Below are 22,329 nucleotides of genomic sequence, written 5' to 3' on the forward strand. Positions count from 1 at the left end.
ATTAAAATTGGCAATTTAAACAATTGTTTATTTATGAAAATGACTTTTAAAGAAATTCAATAAATTTCAACTAACAATGCAATTACGTTGCAAGCGTGCATGATAATTTATTAAATTTCAATGAGTTCCATCGACCGTTGCTTTGTTGGCGGCGTGTGCATTTGTCGCCGCGTACAAACACGGGATTTGCATCGAAATGGGGGATCGGATCCGATAGCGAGCATTATGTCCGTATCGCGAGTATGACGGACGCTAATAACATGTCACACTGCCGCGCTGGCTTAGCGTTTACAAACAACAAGAACAACAACACATTTGCAAATTTCATCACGTTCCTGCTAACCAATCATCGTGTTATGACTGCATTTAGATGAAGTACAGCTTTATAGTAATTATAATTTTCAGATATTAGACAAACCCGGGATTTTCATCAAAATGGGGGGTCGGATCCGATAGCAAGCAGCATTATGTCCGTGTCGCGAGTATGTCGGCCGCTAATAACATGTCACACTGCCGCGTTATTGCAAATTTCGTCATATTCCTGCTACCGATCAGCGTGTTATGACTGTATTTAGATAAAGTATAGCCTGATAGTAGACATCATTATCATTTCCTTGACAAAATTTTATCAAGTATAGGGTTTCATATAATTGTACACAGTATCTATGTAGGTAACATACGACTTTGTTAGAGATGCATAAACCAACAACTTTTGATAACACTTCCCACCACCAAGACTATCAGACAAGTTTCGCTATTCAGAATGCATATAGAGTTGGTCGAAAAAAAAATACAAATTGAAATACCAATCGTATTACTAACTACGGGCATTTACGTATTTTCATAAAATTAAAATACTATCTGTTGCTGAATTTAATCTAGACATTTTTGTACTTCACAAATGAAACAAAGAATGTGAAGCTATTAAAAAACGTATTAGGCTCACACTCTACGAAATTGAATTACGAGAAACGTTCCCCAGCTTAACAAAATTTTATTTTCAGGTACTATCGGCGTTAGACATCCTTCAGCCGCCCACGCTAGACTTCTTCCAAGAAATGTATCCTTTTCGTTAAACGGGTGTCAGCCGCAGCGGGCGAGGGTGACGCATGCCCGTAGCTCGCTTACCGGTGCTCTGTGCGTGCCACGTGAGACTACGTTTTCCAATGTGTACTACGAAAACTAACGAGGTTAAACGATGCAAGGTCTTTGATTATTATGGCCTCGTAAGGTCGCACAACCTACCTAACAACGTAAAGTTTTTCTAAAAGTGCATATACTCCGACCACGCTGAGTTTGCATTGACTTGGCAGTGACATATTATTTTATCTCTTAAACCGCCATACAGGAATAGCATGGTCAGCCTATAAGAAGATAATTTAAAAAAGGAAGTCATTAATTCACTTGCTGGAATTGTTAATGGTTTTTGACTATTTCATTCTTCTATTTTAATACCCTTTTGATTTGAGCCCAATTATAGTTGAGAGAACGGCACTGCAGGACGTTTAGTGCTCTTACTCTGCTCTTCGTCAATTACCAAATGCGATATTATTACGAAGGAAATTGTATGCATTTCGACTAGGCCTAGAATTAAATGACGTAAATATTCGGTTTCTTTACCTATCCTAACCTTCGTAAGAAGAACTGAACTGATTTTTGTCGTAGTTCCTTCCTCTTTAGCCGCATATGTACCCCCAGTTTTGACGGTAAATATGACAGGCATGCTTCGTTTTCGCAAATTCTATTAACAATTTTTCTGATGGGTCACTTGTTCCTAGAGGTTCCCGTTTCGAGGCCTCTGTTCAAGAGACATACTAAATTAGTTGTTTAATAAAAAATGCACGAAACTTCGAGGTATTTTAAATGTTTCTAAATCAAGCATATAGGATGTCACAAATTTTCGTGCTATTTGGAAAAAGACCAATTTTTTACCGTTTACCGTTGTAACGTCGCACAGCATACACCAGAATTATTTATATTGGAATATATAATATAATAATAAGACTTATTATCGCGGTAAGCAAGTTGTAGTTATAGTAACAAAATTACAGCCGTCTGAAATTTACAGTTTTTTTTTCGGTACAAGCCTTATGACTCATCTCTTTCCGCACAGAATCTAAATGGATTAATAATTTATTTATTTGTATCGATTGCGAAGCGATTGGGATATTAATTTTTAAACCTACTCAACCGAATATCAAGTAATTAAAGCAACTATTCCCAGATTGATAACTAAAGTTCTAACTGACTAGCCTGCATTTAGGAACCCTGTCTCCACGCCATAAAGTTCTAATCTACAAACACAAGTTTATGATGCTGATTTATATACCTTTAGGTACTCCACGACCACTAACGATACCATTTTATCTCGGTCTCCTAAAATTGAAATAACAATAAATTATTTTATAAGATAATTTCTTTCTGAAAACCAACCAGTGCCGTTGAAACCAAACAATTGAAACCACCATTCCCGGGACACCTTGTATCACTCAATACTCATTGTGCCATAAAATACCTTATTGAAACTTAAATTTAAGTACCTACCTATAGATTCATTCGACTACTTGTCTATACTACATTTTCACTCACGCTTAAAGTTATATGGTTTCTAAATTGCGGAAACTAATTACGAACTTTATTGTGTTTGTATACATTGTACATAATAGTGTAGGTATGTCTGTTGCTTAAAAGTTCCCCATATGAAGAAACTTCTCTACTCGACATGCTTGTATCTAAATTCATATGTATGTAGTTACCTGCATCTACAAGCGTGGAATTTATGCTATGTTCCATCCGTACATTGTTATGTACGTGTGTTTGTTAACAAAATGCTAAGATTGTCAAGTCTACTGCACAAATATGATTGAATAGAGCATACTACGTACATAAAACAATGTTGAGACTTTTTTAATGTTCGTTATAGGACTTTTAAACATGCTCATCTAACATACCTCTAAATTATATCTACGTTATAAGAAATTTGCCGCATCGCCGTCATAATTGTCAAGCTTCAGCAGTTTTGGAATCATATTTTAGCGTCAAAATTTATGATCGCCCGGATATCACAATATAGCAGAGATTAATGATTTAGCGCCCGGCTAAAATAGCCAAGTTCTATTTCACGCTGTCAATCCAAATAGCTGTAACGCTTAGATGGGCTCAAGTTTCTGGCGTGGATTTTCACCTGGTCTTCAGTTCGACCAATTTTGTCATAATTCCGATACGGCCTCGATTTATATCGCGCGTAGAGCATCGGATGTCTGTTGAAATTACTTGATAAGATTTATAGCTTGTTAGAATTTATTTTCGTTTTATAACGAAGGTGATGGATTGGTTTCTCGCAGTTTTTTTTGAGATTATCGTACTTCTACGCCACTATTTGTGAAGCATGCAATTCTTGCGTTCGTAAAGACTGGTCACTTTATACTACTACTTTTTTTACAATTCTGTGTAGTGTAAAGGACAACACACTTTTATAATTCAGTGGTGATTTTGTTAACTTGCTCCTGATTTTTCAATACCAATAATGAATGAACTCCCTAATACGCTCGTCGACTGGAGCTCCTGATTGATTGACTTGGCCTCCGCTGCTGTTCGTTCCCTTTTATTTCACGCGCTCCACCCATTGTATAGGTGCTTCAATTAATAATATTAATTATTTGGCATCCTCCGGCTGCCGCGGCGAGCGTCAGCTGGCCCCGAACACAATATCTCGCTGCCCATGTCCTGATCCCGACAATTTATTCCCCAGCAACTTTTATTGAAATTCGAATGGTACTCTTTCCTCTCTGGCTTTACGAAGTAAAACGAGACCGGCGACAAAGGCTGCTCGAGACTAGGATCTTAAGAAATTCATCGAATTGAATATTTATTGAGAGACCTTTATGAGTAATGGCGGAGCTTTTGGTAAAGTATTCCCGATCGAGTCCACTGTGGACGTGTATTTCCTTCGAATTCGGCTCCTTAAATTGCCGTGAAGGAATGTAATCTATATTTATTTTATGTTGACTTCTTTATTAGGAACGAGTTTTCTTTCAAGTACATACCTATTCATATTCAGTACCCGTTTATAGTGAGAAATGGTATTAATTTTAATTTGTTTTCTGGTTTTACATAATCGATGCCAGTACAGCCTTTGTGAGTTTAGTGACATTATGATTATATAATTTTGCATATTGCAAATATTACGATACACAATCACCACCAAATACTAATCTATTAATTTAAAAAAATCTTCCTAGTTAAACCAAAAATTGACTAATAGCTAGTAGCAAATACCTTGACAGTAACTACCACCATTGTCGTACTGTCTGGTATTGTGAAAGAGGAATTAGATTAAGTATTTATTTACAACACGCGGATACAATACTTTACAAGAGGTATTTTAATCAAGAATGATGAAAGGAACCGATTATGTCTAGTACAGCAAATATCGACATTCCTGTTAACAAACAATAAGCAATAATGAAGTTGCGTAGCTATCACGTGAATCAATGATAAACAGCAGTAAAAAAAATAATGAGAACGTGCTCCATTCATTCCTTCGCAATCTCGATCATTGTGCGAAAGAAATTACTTCCCATTTTCTTCGCTACGCATATAAGGCAAACAAAATCAATTATGAAAGTTCAACAGGCAAAATATAATATTCCATAACGCCTTGATGGACGAATGTTGTGAGGTAGGTGAAAGAAAAATACCGCAAGTTTCCGACGAAGCGACGAGGCAAGGCTCTAAAAGTTTCCTAAGTGAAGTAGACACCGGATCAAAATACAGTACACCACACTTTTTGGAATGCCGCTGAAGAATAGCAGTCGGCATCTTTCAAATATACAATCGAGTTGGTTGCTTGTGCAATGCAAACAATAAGTTGATTGTTTCAAATTATATCATAATACCTACTTATCACCTTATCACTGATGTAAACTAGACAAAAAATAGGGAGATCGCTTTCAAATATTATTTTAGACTGCGTCTCGTCCAATATAATCCTGGAAATTGACTTATTTTCTTTATTTGTGTATTTATTTTACCACAACCATGCAATAAGATCAAAAAGCATTTAAGTAATTCTGCTATAATTTGCTAATCAGCTAAGTAATTAAGTCGATACTAATTGAAGCATCATCACTGCCTAGTAATAAACCGATTAACCGCTCCGATGATTTGTTTACACCTCGCTTTCCCATCAGCCGTCCACCGAAATAGAACTAAGTGCTTCCGCCAAATAAAATGCAGTAGTGCCATTCCCCCCTTTGTGCGGCATTCTTGACGCTTGCAATGACTCATTCTGCGTTCTAAAGTAATATTTATAACATTTGTGTGAAACTATCCTTTGTGGCTCGCTATCTGTGGTTTGTCTTTCGATTTATATGGCTTTAAATATGTTTCCGGCGCTTAAGCTGCAAGTTTGCATACCCTTATACGCACGAGAGATAGCCGCTTTTCATTTGAAGTTACACGACGCATATGCATGGAAACGTATGCACTTTGTCGTCTTTACAAGATTATCTACAAAGTTATTGTGTTTACCTGTTTCTCTATACAGTGTTATGGTGATGAAATATTATTAGAGGAGTTAATGTCTCTTTGAGTGGCCATTGAAACGTTCTGTTTGCGTGTTTACGCAATTTACTTGAGCTACAATGAATCAGCCAAACCTATAAAGACTTGAAGTTGGATTGAAGCCTTACAATACACCTACAACTGTAAATAACCCACGTACTTATGTTTGATGTTTGACTGACGTATGTGTAAAAGTAAATTGGTTGCCAACTTAAAAAACGACAAGTCGAAGGGAGGAATTCGTAATGAATCCCTCTTTCAGTAACAATGCACCAGTTGGAAAACAAAGGGAAGAAAAGGAAAATTGGCAGCTCGAATCTTTCCGTGGCGATGGCGTAAATCGACTAAGCACTTTTAGCGAGTGCCTCTTCTCGAAGTATCGACATATATTTTCCCGATATTCTATCGAGCAGAATTTTCACATAATATCTAGATAAAAGAAACATACCTATATTGCTTTAAGGTCCCGATTGGACCTTCTGATATGGTACTTCTTAACTGACCAACTGCGTTTAAATTGAAATCTTTCGATCACTACCTTCAACACCTCAGACAGGCTAAGGGGGATGTTATAAGTTTGCTATTGCTAGTAAATGTTTTTGCTTAACTCGGATTGACTTATAGTTGTTGTAATTGTAATATATTCGCAAACAATCTTGTTGCGTAGGTAAAGGTAAAAAAAGTTCTCATATTTCAGTAAGCGCATTCATACGCACTTCCATAGCTACCAGCGCAGTAACAGTAATCTTCGGCATTCGTTTGTTCTCGCTCGTCAAGCTCCTTAACAAAACATAATTCTACACAACGCCTTTGTCTTTCTAAACTGCTTTTGTTCTACGGACATTTCTTTTGTTTGATTGCGCGTTTCTTTTGTTCCGCGCAATTCGTGTCTTTGTTCCAGGCAGGGCTAGTTCGCGCATCGTGCGCGGTGCAGCGCCCTTGCGCGTGCGCTTCCTAATTAGTGGCCGGCGTGGGCCGCATGGCCCGATTTAACCTCGCCGCGTCACGCCCGTGCTCTGCGCGGACACCGGCCGTAGACCGATGCACTCGCCATCGTAACCACTGTGTCTACGAACAGCAACGTCATTAATTGATCGTGGATTTTATCTCGTTCGAATAAGGTCTACTAATGGTCAACTTATTGTGTCCACGTTAGTGAAAACAGTTGGAAAATACTGGTCATTGCCTAGATTCCTTCTTTTGTACTGTCTGGTGGTTTTTGCGTTCGTGCCTTTTGCGAAACTCGTCCTTTCTCTTTTTGTCGATGTGCTTCATTTACCTAAGTTACAAAGTCAAGCATCTTCCTTTATATACCTACATTCCTTCTTTAGTAGCCGTAAAATATGATTACCAAGAAATCGATTTGTGTTGGTTAAAGTCAGTACATTTAAGTCTGTTTATACTTAGTAGTAAATTACGCCACAATAAGGTTTGTAAGATTACTTGCTGGGTGACCGACCTGAGCACGCGTACCCGGCACGCGGTTTATACCTACAATTAAAATTTACTTTGAAACAACGTAATAAAATCACGTTGTGACACTCAAAACGCTCCAATTTGCAATAATGTTGTTGTGGCTTCAATTCTGACTTGCAAAGATATGGAATGGTTTGGCAATCGGGAGACACAAACGAATTAACAAGTACAGGGTTAACAGGAAATCGTCGTTGAGAATGCCAAATCCGGTATCTGCGCGATTTTAATCAAATTAAATAATACATTATGTACTTGGTCGCTAGGTAACTATTTGTTAATCAAAAATCGAGCACATAACGGATGTGGCATTACTTATCAACGAGGAAATATTGGAATAGTATATGTGTTTTTAATTTTCTGCTTATTAACATAATGCTAATTCACCAATACGTAGAGTAATTTCATGCTAGTATTGGTGTTTATTTTATTTTATATGTCTTCTGCAGTATCCTGCATAAGATTAATGTTTCAGTGACTTCTGTCTCTGACCTTACTTCCTTTAAAACAAAAAAAAGACGTGTGGCACTCGGGGACTGCCGCGGTAAAGCTATTGCATAGCATTTTGTATCAACTTATGCAATTATAATTATTTATTTATTTTATTTATGCAGTATTTCTTTTTCTTTGATATTAATACCACCATAACCAACCACCAGTAAACCAGTATAACGATATGATCTCAGTTGATAGGGATCTCGAGGTTTCACTTCTGATGGTTTTTCGGAAAAGACAAGTACGCTTGACTAGAGATAATGTAAACACTGGTAATTCGTAGTTACTCCTGGTATTTATATATTCCAATCGTTCACCGAGCGCACGACTCAAGATAACCAATATAAAAGTGTGAACCTTGTTTATTCATAGTTACGATACGTATACGGATTCACTTATATTGGACAAGTTGTAAGTCATGGGAATAAGCGCCTTCAACGGCGCGGCGGTCTTTATTAGGTAGCGTCAGGAAACAAATATTTATAAAAAATATACGAAATTAAAATAAATAGGCACTTTATTTATTTTATGGAAAACAATTTTTTTTCGCTAACACATTAAATAAAATATGTAAAACTGTATGTATTTTATATGTAAAACCGATAGTTTATCTATAAAATTAAAAAAAATATGCGGAGAGGGCGGTATAAAAAGGAAAATTATAATGTATGGAGAAAAAAATTTTTCATCAAAAACGAAACCGAGCATCATTTTTAATTTTCACAATTCAATCGCTAGGCATTTCCACAGCTGCAGCTCGTTTTAAAATAGAAATAAGTGAAAGTTTTTTCTCTAAACATTATAGTTTTCATTTTTTTAACGTTAATACTGATTTTGAAGTTATATTTTTTTAAATCATTCCCTATCGAAGGCGAAATTAGCAATGTCCCACTTTTCTCGATTTGAGACGGCAGCGTGCCCTTACATTAGAATGTTCAATTTAAAGTATTCGTTCTGATTTTCATCGTTTTCATTTTCATCACCTTAGTTGCTCTACAAAGAGGACAAATTAATACAAATACTCAAACGGTAAATACGTAGTTAGGGAGTTTCGTTCTGTTTATCATCAGCAGTTCCACTACACTAATTGCCAGTTTTTGGATGAAAATGCTCAATTTGTAGACAAACAATACAAAAATCACTATATGTGTACCTATAAGATTTTAAGTGTTCCCTCAATTCTTCATGGATTCCATCATTAGAACTTTGAACCCGGGACGGGACCATCGGCTTTATAGGCAGGGTCACTGCCCACTAGGCCAGACCAGTCATCATACATTTTACTTGACAAATAGAGATGATTATTATTTATTTCTTTTGTTTATGATAAAAGGTTAAATTTGATTGATCTAATATCTGTTCTAAATATTTTTTACACAGTTTTCAACATACATAAATACATCTTAAAACTACACTATAACTCGCATATTAAAATTGTAAATCCGAGCTCTCGTTAAAAATGTTGTCCATAGTTTTCCTATTGTTGTACAAGTACTATTTAGTAATTTTTGATGGACTATTCCCGATATTTGGGTTTCAAGTTAATGCAAGATATTGTTTTAACAATACTATCAGAAAAACTGGATTTTTGGTTAACAACCGGTTATTCGTAAGTATATTAAAATAAAAACCGGTTACATTCTATAGTTTCAAGGAATAGGAGCACATGATTTAAAAAGTTGCATTATTTATAAAAAAAATTGCTGACTCGGGCATGCATGCACTGCATGAAGCGGGCATGCCTACTTGACACTCGGATAAACGTGTTTCTCACATGGGTAATGCATTATTTAGCTGTCGCGCTCACTCAATAACAAGGAAATTTTTAATTTTATTTAGAAAAAATATGTTTTCAAATGTTATAATAGTACTTGCGAATGAAAAGTGATACCGTGAGCTTTGTTTTTGTGCTTGGAGCTATTGAAGCACTGGAAAAAGGCGCAACACGGCATTCTTTGGCAATATTTTATCGAATTTGATGACAATGTTGACACTTCAGCGTCACCCATACGACTAATTCAATATAGGTCCCGGAACCTATATTTTGTGGCTCACGATCGACCGCCTGGTACCTCATCTACCCCTATTACGTACATCAATGATACATACAGATTACTATAAACAGCTGCTTATGTATTTGTCCGATTTCGGAGCAGCTCGTCTCGATTCGTGCGAGTTTCGTAGAGTAGTACCATAGAAATAGGATAGTATAGAACGACTGTCAAACTTCAAAAGTGTGACCAAAAATGAAATGCAAGTGTGTGCGTAAATTGTCTATGTGCGAACAAAAATAGTGATGTCATGTTACAACATATTAATAATCTATCGATGTTTAACTGCTTTATCGACTACTTTTTCAAATGTGTTTGTTTTTATAAAAAATGTAATAGGTATGAGTATTATTACTACTATTAGACCTTATTAGCGCCTTTAGTACCTTTAATTTTCTTTTACAGCGGACGCATAGTAAATAACAATACTGATAGTGATAACCGAGGCTACAGTTACAGTCGTTTCAGTCAGCATCAAAATGGTCAAATATATAGGTACACATGTGTCACAATGGTCAAATATATATTGTTACTTATTTTACAGTACATATGGAGCTACTTTACCGCACTAGTGCGATAATTAGCACATTACGTAACTATATCGAACATTTTAAGGGCCATATGTATTGTAATACATTTGCGAATAGTTAATTCGAAACTCGTGTCGACTTAAAATCGTATCGCCACTCATTGCGATTTTTTATTTTTCTCATCTGGTTTGGTGTTCTGGGACGTTTACTTACTTACTACTTACTCCGTTGGCTCAGCGACCCAAAATGAGACTTGGCCTCCGACACAAGACAGCGCCACTTTTCTCGGTCCTGTGCGACCTCTCGCCAATTGTCGACTCGAAGCTCGCGCAGATCCGCCTCCACCATGTCGCTCCAGCGATACCTAGGGCGTCCGATAGGACGTCCTGCTAGGCGACCCAGGTACGCTCTTTTTACGTTTTTTCGTTTTTACTTGACTAAATTACTAACGTAGTCCGATCAAGCATTATGGAACCCGGCGCTGTCGGTAAAGCAGGTGACTCGCGTTGATAAAGCAGGTTTCTGTCGTATGCGGGTGTGAGTGGTGTAACATGTGCAATGTCGTTAACACAAACACATGCTAAGTGTTAACAGTAGGCGCAAATAGTTGACTTACCAAAGAAAATTTGAAATTCGCGCCTTTTCCGCCTGACAAGTTGGGTTGGGTGTGTATACGCTGTCTTGTGTTTCCTTGTGTTAGCGGCAAAGCCGTGGAAAAGTGGTTAAAATGTAAGTAATGTGTTGGAAAGTGAAGTTTAAATTTATCGCTGAACATGTGCATCTTCAAAAAAGGTATTATAACAATCGTTATTATTTTACGTCGGTTATAAAGGTTAATATCTTAATGATGTCTTGTGAACAACTAATTCCATACATACTAATATACCGACAAGTTATCGATACAGTCATATGAACATTTTGTCAAGCCCTAGCGTAAAGTAACAGTTTAGGTTTTTACACAAAATATTCTAAATTATTGACTAATATCATGAAATATTAACACACAATTGAAGAAAAACTTATAATGAACTGTATAAATTGGCTTTTTACACTTTTTATGCTGTTAATTTGATATAATATCGTTACGAAAATTTCGCTACGATACCGTATACGTAATTACCTGTGAAATGAGTATTTCCCTGGGTTTTTTGGCCCTGAAACACAACAATCCGGCACACAACATGACACCATCTTCACTAAATTACTTAATATTTATTTTTGATTTTGATTCTCGTATATTTTTAACGTTAAAAAATACGGCAATATGATTTTGGCCGCCTCGGCCGCCTTCGAATTCAAAAAATGGTTACGTTTTCTCATATGTAGTCTGCCTCTTTCACACTCGTGGCTTGTTCATATACGTGATGGCTTCCCTTTCGCACACTTCATCTGTCTGTCAAGCGAAGCGTATGACAAGTCTCTGAGTAGTACAATACGTCTAATCGCACGCACACAACGCCGTGTCGAAGACTGCCGAACTGAAACGACGTTAGACGAAGTGGGGAGCGTGAGGTTTTTTCGTTACGGAATTTCTGGATTCGGTCCCCGCGCTCAAGGCCCGCGATAGAAGCTATGCAATAGCTTAAAACACAATTACATACACATTTATGCATCACGACCTTGTCTCCAGAGTGAAATTCGTCGCACGGGATGCATCTCACCGAAAAACATTAAACACTCGTGGCGGGTGGCCGTGATTCACCTACTATGTCTTTATGATGAACGTCACACGACGCACTGTAAAGTGCTTACAAATAAAAATTACGGCTCAAGTTGATGGCTCTTTGTTCAAATCATAAACATATTTCATTAAACTTGTGAACTGAGGGTGTTAATCACGTTTAAGCGACTTTAAGTAGAACGTATTTGTTGGAAACAAGGTTCTCCCAATTTATTTTTCAGCTCCAAATTGAAATTTATTTACAAGAGATGAGTTTTTTCGGTCGCTTTACCGCATTTGTTCAAGCTGTAAACCGCAAAAAACACTGAACGTGGTTAGCTACGCATAGATAACAATTAAGTTTTATTTTCGCGCGGCAACCGTTTCTATAAAGAGTTGTGGGTATATTCAGACCGACACAGCGCATGACTTGCTAATATTCAATATTCACAATCAATAAGCCTGTTGGAAAATTAATTTAAAAGGTCGTACATAAAACTATAAATCGTGCGTTACTCTAGTAAGATCTCATTTGTCATTAAAGTTCTATTATGTATTTCAGTTACTTATTTTAAAAGATTATTTTTTATGTCGTATTTTTTTGATTCGTCTCGCTCCGCATTTTGCAACTGCGAATGGTTTGATTTATGTGTTAGCCCTTTGTTTTTGTTTTCTTAGTCGCGAACGTAATTCTATTCGTAACAATTTATAAAACGACGAAATAGTTTATATAAAAGTCACACTTGCTGTTTTTCAATAAATACACTTTTTTGACTCATAATAATTGTAATAAATAGTTCATTATCAACATATGTATTGAGATACTTTATCTGCTATTCATTACAATAATGATTGAGTGGTGTGTTATAAAATGTACTCTTTGACATAAAACATATAGATAAATTAGTCCCTAGCTCTCGAATACCAAAGCACATAAAGTGTATGGGTAAGCTCTATATGTTTTGTCGTTATTTATGTATATATTATAAGAAATATAAGTATGTATATTTATGTATGTATATATTATGTATGTATGGTATGTTATTGTATTATATTTGGTTGTTGTTGTTAAAGTAGCACCGCCCACAATCTCTGCTTTGCCTAAAGGTTGACTGGTAGAGAATGCCTCATGGCATTAAGTCCACCTTTTGTACTATAAGGTTTTCTTTTGTGCAATAAAGATTAAATAAATAAATAAATAAATAAAGGTTTCATATTCTGAGACGAAGGTTCCTTAGCAAAGTAAATTATATATTACACATATTATTGCTTATTTACGCTGATTAAAATGTGTACAAAAAATGCAATGAAACATTAATTCCGAACAGCAGACCGCATACCGGTAGTCGATTTATACTAGCCAATGCAGTGTTTTATTATGTTGCAAATATCGAGTAGTCGCATGTGGATGTTGTATTTATTGCTCGCATGAGATCCGTTTATGTGATGCCAGCGACCCCGGCCGTTAAGTACGCCCGGTGCGCTTTAATTATGCCCTGCCGTGCCTATATTGCACACTAATGCTTTTTTACCTATTCACTTTTATACCTATTCAAATTGCTTGGGTTTTATTATTCTATGTCTTGTAACGTATGTGTTAGATGTCGACAATCATTTTATATTAAACAGTGGCTTAATGATAGAATAGAAAAATCCATATTTCAACGCCGATTTTATTAGAGGTTCCACTAGGATCACGCATGTTGTTTACATTTTTTTGATTACATGAATACATTATGCGTGGTATTCCAGTTTGTCCCTACACAGAATTTACAAATTAATAAATTGCCTTGTGCTGGCAAATCTGGCAATGTATCATATAAAATCATTTCCATGTATGTATCACGAGACTTAAACATTCTAGTCAGATGCTAGTTGTAAATGCTTGAACAAATTCACATAAACTCGCAGCTTCCTTATTCTAATCCAGGATGGATTTAATAGCTCTGTAAAGCCTTTTATAGACTGCACTCCATGTGTCTATACGCGATCGCTTTACGATTTGTCATTACACGACATTCTTCACCCGCTGTCGATCACTCGTTTTATTACGAGGCACCATCTCGACACGTCATATGTCATGATTTAGTCACGATGCATCTACGGAGACACTGTGCTTGTAGTTGTTACTGAGCGCGGAAGATTGTTCGTTTTCGTTGATCCAGTAATCCCAGTAGGCCTATGAAATCGAGATTAGTAAGTCTGGCAAGCGTTTGGAATCATAGGTCTGTATCTAACACATACAATGTTACTTTTATACGTGGAAACATAACACGGGAAGTCGTGTGTGTCGCGGCATTAATTTATTGCGTATTTATATGATAAGGGCTTATGTTGGCATGACACGAGTTCTAATTTATGAAATACTAAAATAATCCTATTCGAAATGAGTATTTTGATGTGCGGAAAACATTCGCAATATACCTAGCCTATTTTCCTTACGGATGTCGCCACGGTAACTTTTACAAGTTTGGCTCAACTTTTCTGCTGCCAAAGTCGTCCAAAAATTTGCGTCTATCCCGCACGTAAATATTTGCGACCACGAAACGTGCTCCGTAACTTTAGCTAGCTATAATGTATTCAGTCGGTGTCTATTTTCGCTCAGTAATATTTCTTTAAAGAGCTTTAATCAGACAAATGTATTTCCATATTTGCATCAATCAAATAACAGCGAGGTTAGTTCAGACATACCTATCCGACGAAAGTCGAGCAACTCCAGGTCGAGTCGTAAAAGGAATACGTTTTATGTTTATGATCCATCGCCGTGTCATTATTTATGTATGTCTTCTGCTTTTTATTATCTTCTATAAGAAACTGCCTCTCGTGATGAATACAGGTCAAAACAGTCTCACCTTTGTACACGTCGCCGGACAAAAGTTCAAAAATGTCGCCAGCGATATTAAAAGCAGTAAAAAGTGCAGAAAGCAATAAAGTTTGACGCCCGTAAATAACGCTCTATCTGTGCTACACGCGGTAAAGTCTAACTTGAAACAGATTTCTTCATAGATATGCCTTGTAAATCTTGTAATACGAGTGTTACAACTAAAACCAGACGCCAGCACAACAAATTATTGTTTATTCACGGTATATATAGATGTTTGTTTTGGTAAACCAACAAAAGGTTAATCAACCAAGCTCTCATAGCCACTAGCTTTAGCAGTAAAAGATAATAGGAGCGTACTTGAAATTTGGCACAAACAGTTGATCACGAGATTAAAACCAGCGTAATATCTCACTAAAGGTTCGTAACAATGCAATTACCGACAAAGCATGCGAAAAATGACGTTATATTATGTTCTTAACGTAATGGTATGGCTGTTGTGAAACATTAAACCTTGGTTTTTATTTTCCAAGTCAACGTTTAAGGTAAAATAATCTCATCGTAAATAAGCCCTTTATGTTATTCCACGACTTCATTAAGTCCTTTTAATGAGATAACTCAGTGCGTTATTACGCCTTTTATCACTATTATGTATTCAGCTTATTTATGTTTCGCTGGTTCCATATATCGCTTGTCCAATCTATGCGAGACGTGACTCGTTTGTCGAATAGTCGATCGATTTATTAATTTCAACGGCAAAAATATATGTGACTGGCATTTGTGATTCGGCAAGAGCTTAGTTCGTAGCTTACGGTGCAGGCTCTTGAGATAGGCGGTGTGGGGTGCGGCGACCCTTTCCGTTAATGTATTCTGGCAATTTCGCTAACGCCCGCGCCGGGCCGCCTCCCGGGAACTTGAGCCCTGGCTAAACCCTAGATTAAATTTGTACCCTTCTGTTTATCATTACTTTTTTGTTATTCGTCCAACCGATTCACTAACGTTCCCGCTAAAGTTTCACTCACTTAGTCCCTAATCGGGGCTCATTAACGTATTTTTCTGCCTTTCAAGTTATTCTTACGCGTCTTTTGAATTTTCTTATACAACGTCGTTACGCGAAACTTTTTTAACGATAGCAGCTACATTATAATGTTTACAAATACTCTTCGGAGAAGTTCGATATAAACTTTTTATAATATTTTTTTAGGCAAGTTCCTCGTTTGTTTATAATCCGGACCAGTGCGTCCAATTCTGATTGACCTTCTTTGTTAGTGCTTGCGTCCCTAGCTGTGAGAGCGGCATTTAATTGCTCCACCCCCTGGGTCTATGGCGCCATGTGCGTCGTATGCCCGCCGCAAACGCAACGAAAACTAAATGTCAGGATCAAATGGCCTTGTATTGTTTACAATATTTTTCTATTATCAGTGTATTTTGGTTATGATTACTCCTGGTAATATTGCTCTTCGAAATCCACTAGAGACGTATAGGTTACTCGTTGGCGTTATTTAGTTTGTGATTGCAGCTTGTTTATACGTTATGACGCAAGGGAATTCCGCATAGTTAGACCGTTAAAATTGTTGTTTGATTCACTTTCCCTTTGTAATCATTATAAACAACGTAATTAGGCCAAGTTCGAACCCACTTGGCAATTGTTTACGATACTAATCGTATAATCCGTGACTTTGCGCCTTGCAAACAGACGGACTTTATGCCAAGGATTTCTTAAGGGCATAGCCGTTTCTCATGTCCGCTCCAGTAGGTACACGACATTGCTATTAAGTGCACTGCGTCTCTTTATTTATGCAATAACAGTCAATATAAATAAGGATGTCTGCAGTTGAAACGTACTTTTGAAAATGTGTAACGAGGCTAGCAATAAACGTAAGCAGCAGATATAAATCTTTTGAATATTCAGTCATAATTTTAGATGGGAAGCGAGCAGGGTTTAGACCGTGGCACTTGGCACGGGGCGGCCGAGAGGCTCGTTGGCGCGGAGGCTCTAGAGGTCGGTGCTGGCGTGGCTCCGTCTCGATGACATCTTGGAAGGCTGCCCGAGGCGCGCTACGCTTTAGATACCTAAACGTAAACGCCAACGTATTGCGGCTCCTCAATCGAAATCGCTTTTTATGCTGCTTTTTTGCACTAGGACGGTTCCAGATGTCGGAAATCCCTGTTTGTAGGAGTTAAAATCCTAACTTGAGAAGGTACCTACCTTATTAGGTTTTGGAAACTATTTATATGTGACATGTATTAAAACCCTTACTAATTGTAAGTTGGCCAAGCAACAAGAAGGTATAGAGGGAAATGCTTGGATTGGACACAATTTTTGACTCCGTAACTTTGTTTGTACTAGTTTATATCTTGGAAACTTTGCGTCTTAGCGACATGATTACTTACACAAAACGTAAGCTGATTAAATTTGCAAAAATTTTAATTTGCTCAAGTTTTTCGATATCTTTAATAGTTTTCAAGAAATCCTCTTTTAAAAGTTTATTTGGGGCTCTCAATTTTATCTTGATATCTACATCAGTGAAGCTTCGTATAAATCGGGAGTGGAATACATTTATGGTATCACATTGACACCATTTCGAAGCCAAAACATACAAACTTTAAACAATATCCTTTTTTTAACTCTTCATGCATAAACCGCTGTACCGATTTATTGGGAGCGTGCACGACTGTCACGCAACCTAGTGTCCGCAATTCTAGGGGAAAACGTCAATTCACTACATCTTATAAAACTACTCCAAAACTAAAAACTACTGAACGGATTTTCATACGACTTTCATCTATCAATAGAGTGATTCTTGAGGAAGGCTTAGGTATATAACTTGTTAAGGTTTTGTGCAAATTGTTTGAAATATAACGATGTTGTCGGAAAAAATCACGCTGGCTAAGAGCTTTAATCGAAAACGCTGCCTAATCCGTTTGAGCTATAACAACACAATGTATGGTGGGGTTGTTTCTCATTCATAGATCTACAAAAAAGTCCGCGATGTGAAATGTCTATCTTTTAAGGATAACTTACTATATCCATTCTTAACTTCTATAAAAAGATCACGTAATATGTGGCATTTGCAAAGCTATTTACATGGATACATTATTAACAATTATCAAAATAAATACGTTAGTTATATTAAGCATTTCATACAGATTACAATGGTCCCTTACACCATACAATTTAAATGAATATTTCAGGAGTAATCGTAAATCAAAGTTTCATTTCGAGCCATATAATCGTACGAAATGTTAAAGACGCTATCCGCAATTAGTTAAAAATTTTACCACCTTATGCGCTGGGATCGCTTTACTTACCCCCACCACGCACTTCGCACGGTCCCAATAGATCGTGTCATTCACAACGACGCGTGCCTTGACTCGTATGGTCTTGTTTTTAAAGGTCAGATTTGACAAATCTGCCCGTCATTGTGGTTGACACGAACTAATCGAATAATAGTTTATTTAGTCTAAATAAAGTTACGAAGTCAAGAATGGTTCAAGCTTTCCCTCTAAAACTTTTTTCAGCATACGTTGCCGGGCCTAATATCTTCATTTCGTGTAAAAGCAATTTAAACAATCAAATAAAGCCTTGCAAGATCACTAAATAAACCTTTTATCATTTAAATTGTAAGTTCCGCTTCTATTATGAGGGTAATATTTGACTTGGTAAGATAATTTAGTCGGTTTTTGTTCACCAACAAATGTTGCGGACATATTTCCAGCGGCCATGTTTACATCGCTCGAACGTACAGTCAGCATCCAAAGTAGCGGATCAAATAACGCTTTATAAGTATCTACCATTCTATAACAGCTGAACAAAAAGTTATGTCTTTAAAATATAACACAACTAAGACTCTAAAAGATAAATTTTTGAACGCGAATTTTAGAAAATTATCTATATTTGTAAAAGTTATACGGAATATACTTTTGGCGCAGTGTTTCATTCGCTACTTTTGATGCTGACTGTACAAAGCCGTGCCTGATTAGTTAATTACCTCACCAGGGAAATCAGACCCCGTTCGGACCATTTAATTACATAAGAGAAAATTCTACTAAACACCAAGGATAAAATATTTTCACCCCTTTAAAGTTTCGTGACAACGCAAACAATCTCGGCACTTTTCTCATAACACGTCTGGTAGTTTTAAGGAGTAATTTGACCAAGCTACTAAAATTTCAAGACTTTCCTAGTAATCGCCCGATCTGAGAAATCGTGAGTTGCTCGAATTTTGTGTTGGGAAAATAATCTCACAATTCTGGTTTTAACGACTTTGTTGTTTATTAATGTCATGTCTTCCTAGTTAGTCTTGGCAGAGTAATCGTGATCACGTAGCCTGTCAAATGATTCTACTCTCTTGCTGTTCACTCATTAGTGCATGTGTTTCAAGGATAGGTATTTGTTAAGGGATTTATCTAGTCAATCCAATGCATAAGAGAGTGACCTCTTGCCACCGAAAGATATGTCAAAGATGTAGTATCATTTCCATATCGAGTTACATGATCCAAATATTTGAGGATACTTCATATGAGGCCTCTCGTTACTCTGACGCACTTAGAGCGTGTAAGATGAACTGTTTTTTCTTCGGAGGTATATACAGTGAAGTTGTGACGTACTCTCATTGTTTTGTCACCGCTTCTTTGTCGATTAAGTTTGCATCCTGCAGATAGCTGCGGGAGTAGACAGGCGCGGACGGAAATTCGTTCCCTTGCTCGACCGGCGTCGCCAGTCGGCTTGCTATTAGCTTCGAATCAGTGTGGATATTAAATACTTCGCGTTAAGGTATAATATTTCAGACAAATAAGAGTTTTTTTTAAACTTATAACACTTTTCCTGTGCCACCATACATAATGCGTGATGCGTCTTAAATTGTTGCCAAACATATTCACTCACTTTACGGTTTAATATAGACTGAATGCTGACCATAACTGCTTAAACACTTCCTATATTTGCGTTTAAGTATTAAATATTTAATTCACTCAGGACTGTTTGTCAGGTTTCTAGTAGGGTGGTCTTAAATCACACAGTCGCGACACGCCAGAATGTACATAAGTCCGTAATTACACCTCCATCAGGAACCTTAAACATTCCTACATTTTGCCGGCGTCTTTGGATTCCGGCATGCGTAAAGAAGCTTCACATTAACCTGAATGTATTTACATTTGCTGCGGGTTTAATTTGTTCTGATCGATTTCTTGTTTGTAACGTGTCGTGTTTCTTTGACGCGGCTTTGGCTTCGGCTATGGTTGCGGTGCATTCCAGAGGTCATTGTTTCAGTAACCAATAAAAAAAGAGCCGTTGGCAAGCACAAATACTACTTAATTTTAATAAAATAATAAATAAATAAATATTATAGGACATTATTACACAAATTGACTAAGTCCCACAGTAAGCTCAATAAGGCTTGTATTGAGGGTACTTAGACAACGATATGTATAATATATAAATATTTATAAATACTTAAATACATAGAAAAAACCCATGACTCAGGAACAAATATCCATGCTCATCACACGAATAAATGCCCTTACCAGGATTTGAACCCGGGACCATCAGCTTCGTAGGCAGGGTCACTACCCACTAGGCCAAACCGGTCGTCAATGAAAGTTAAGACGATCATCAGGTTTACATACAGCGTATCATGGGTATATTAGTTCAGTGCTAAGTTATGGGCTTATTTTGTGGGGAAACTACTCGAGTTTTAATATTGCGTTGGTATCACAGAAAAAATGTAAACGTGCTATTTGTAATTTACCGCTGCCATGTTTATACATTTTAGAAATCTGCATGTTTGTGAAGACTTGAGGAGGCATGAAACTTTTTAACAAGTTACCAAAATCTTTAACCTTTCGTATGCACCTGTCAAAAATTTGCCGTTTATTTAGCAACCATGACATATTCATGTTTAAGTTGAATTTGGTTGAATATATATGGAGCAGATCTGCTCCTAAGCATACGAAAGGTTAAGAGAACTGGCTGTACATAGATTTAGAAACAAATTAATGAAGCTATTGACAGATAAAAGCTACATGTATACTACAAATAGCGGAATAATCTACCAATTGTCACTTACCACCTAAGACACTATTGTACTTACTTATTTTTTGCATTAAATACTTACTTACAATTTAAGATAAATAAATAAGAGAGAAAATATTTAAGCATTTCTTATTTACTTCAACTGAGAAGATAACACTTTCGATCACTTATATATGCTATAAGTCTCTGACAGCGAGAGTTATATTTTCGAAGAGCTCGCATTGTCGAGTACAACACGTTTTTTGAACAACCCAGAAACTGCCGGCGGTTCCCTCTCGGAAAATGCCATTCGTCAACGTCCGATCCGACCCGTGCTTGCCCTTACGCTTGGCGTGTTTGTTTCGAACTGACGTATTTTAATATTCATCAAATTAGGCCGCTACCAAATGAAATTACTTAAGCTTCACAACTTCCGTTTTCTGAAGGAAAGTAAGTACCTTTATTTGTTTGCCGCTTAACTTTTTCGTGAACTGGAGTTCCTATGGCATACCTGCAAGGATCTAATCTATATAATGAAATCGTTTAAGTAGGTAAATAACAAACAGTCTTGTGAGTCAGCGACAAAATATAACTGACCAGGTATCTGTAATTTGATTAAATGTTACCGTATACAATTCTTAGGGGACTATAAACCCAACCTTGGGTCGGTAGAAAGCATAAAATATTTGCGGACAATTTTCTCTCGTCCTTATTACAATTGGTTTTCTTTCTTTCCCGCAGGCATAATAAAGCGTAGTGGCTTTATTTCAGTCACTGTAATCCCGCAAGTAAGCCGCTTTTTTCTATTTGCATTGGTAAAAACGGAGACTAACCTAGAAATGTATCCAGAAAATTAACTGTAACAGTTTCTTAGCTTCTATCCATCTCATAAATTTATGAGGCGGTGTCGTTTCGCTTGAAGCCCGTATAATCGGCATGCCAGTTTGTGTCACGTCTTCTACAAGGCCAGGTTTACCGACGTTGTCTATGGAATGATTATTTAAGCAGTAAATATTTTTTCTACAATATGCTCGGAAATGTTCACCTTATTGTACCAAAATAGTACGAGAAGTTCTTCGTTATGGTCAAACTCAAATAAAATAAAAAATCAAACGATTATTGTCGTGTTTTAGCGGACGGCAAGTTATTACTGTATTGTTTTTTATTTTTTTTTAAACATGAATCCACTAAGAAAAACGCAAACAGCCAATTAAAATAGCCGCAGGATGCGTCTACCTACACGGCCTGGTCAGCATCATTTCAAGCTATAGGATAGAGTCGTGTAAGATCGTTGTGTATGATCGTGCGAATACTGCTTAATAAGATCAAAGACTATATAACTTTTATATTTTTTTTAAGGATCTCATGCGTGCAAATACAGCTTTTATTGCACAATTATATTGAATGAGCGAATATTGAATGGTTTTCGATGTGAAGGTTCGATTTGAGTGTTGGTTGATGCTTACATTATGATTATTTTACCTGACTTCCTCGCATGTTTGGAGAAAAGCACTATATATGCCTCGGCAGGAACAGCAATTCGTGGATTCGTCTTCTTTGTCGGCCGACAAAATCGAATCTCATCCTCGAATTGCCCTTTCCCGGCCTCTGCAATAATATACTATTCTATTGAGACCGGAGAGCGACATAACCAGGTATTCCCATGTACTGTACGATTTTTGGCTGATAACTTGCTTGTCCTTATTTGTATAAACAAGAAT

General features: G+C 36.9%; 1 protein-coding gene across 3 annotated transcripts in view; it reads left to right on the top strand.

Moving 5' to 3' along the window:
• Positions 1-22,329, top strand: part of LOC133521576 (serine/threonine-protein kinase NLK) — a 144,010-nt gene that overhangs the window by 91,324 nt on the left and 30,357 nt on the right. For all 3 annotated transcript variants that reach the window (XR_009799916.1, XM_061856611.1, XM_061856610.1), the window contains exon 3: positions 1,005-1,060. Coding sequence is in view for 2 of the 3 variants with exons in the window: in XM_061856611.1 (XP_061712595.1) it covers positions 1,005-1,060 (56 nt within the window). In the remaining variant the exon portion in view is untranslated. The remainder of the gene's footprint in view (positions 1-1,004; positions 1,061-22,329) is intronic.

This window comes from Cydia pomonella, chromosome 9 (assembly GCF_033807575.1).
Source record: "Cydia pomonella isolate Wapato2018A chromosome 9, ilCydPomo1, whole genome shotgun sequence".
Lineage (NCBI taxonomy): Eukaryota > Metazoa > Arthropoda > Insecta > Lepidoptera > Tortricidae > Cydia > Cydia pomonella.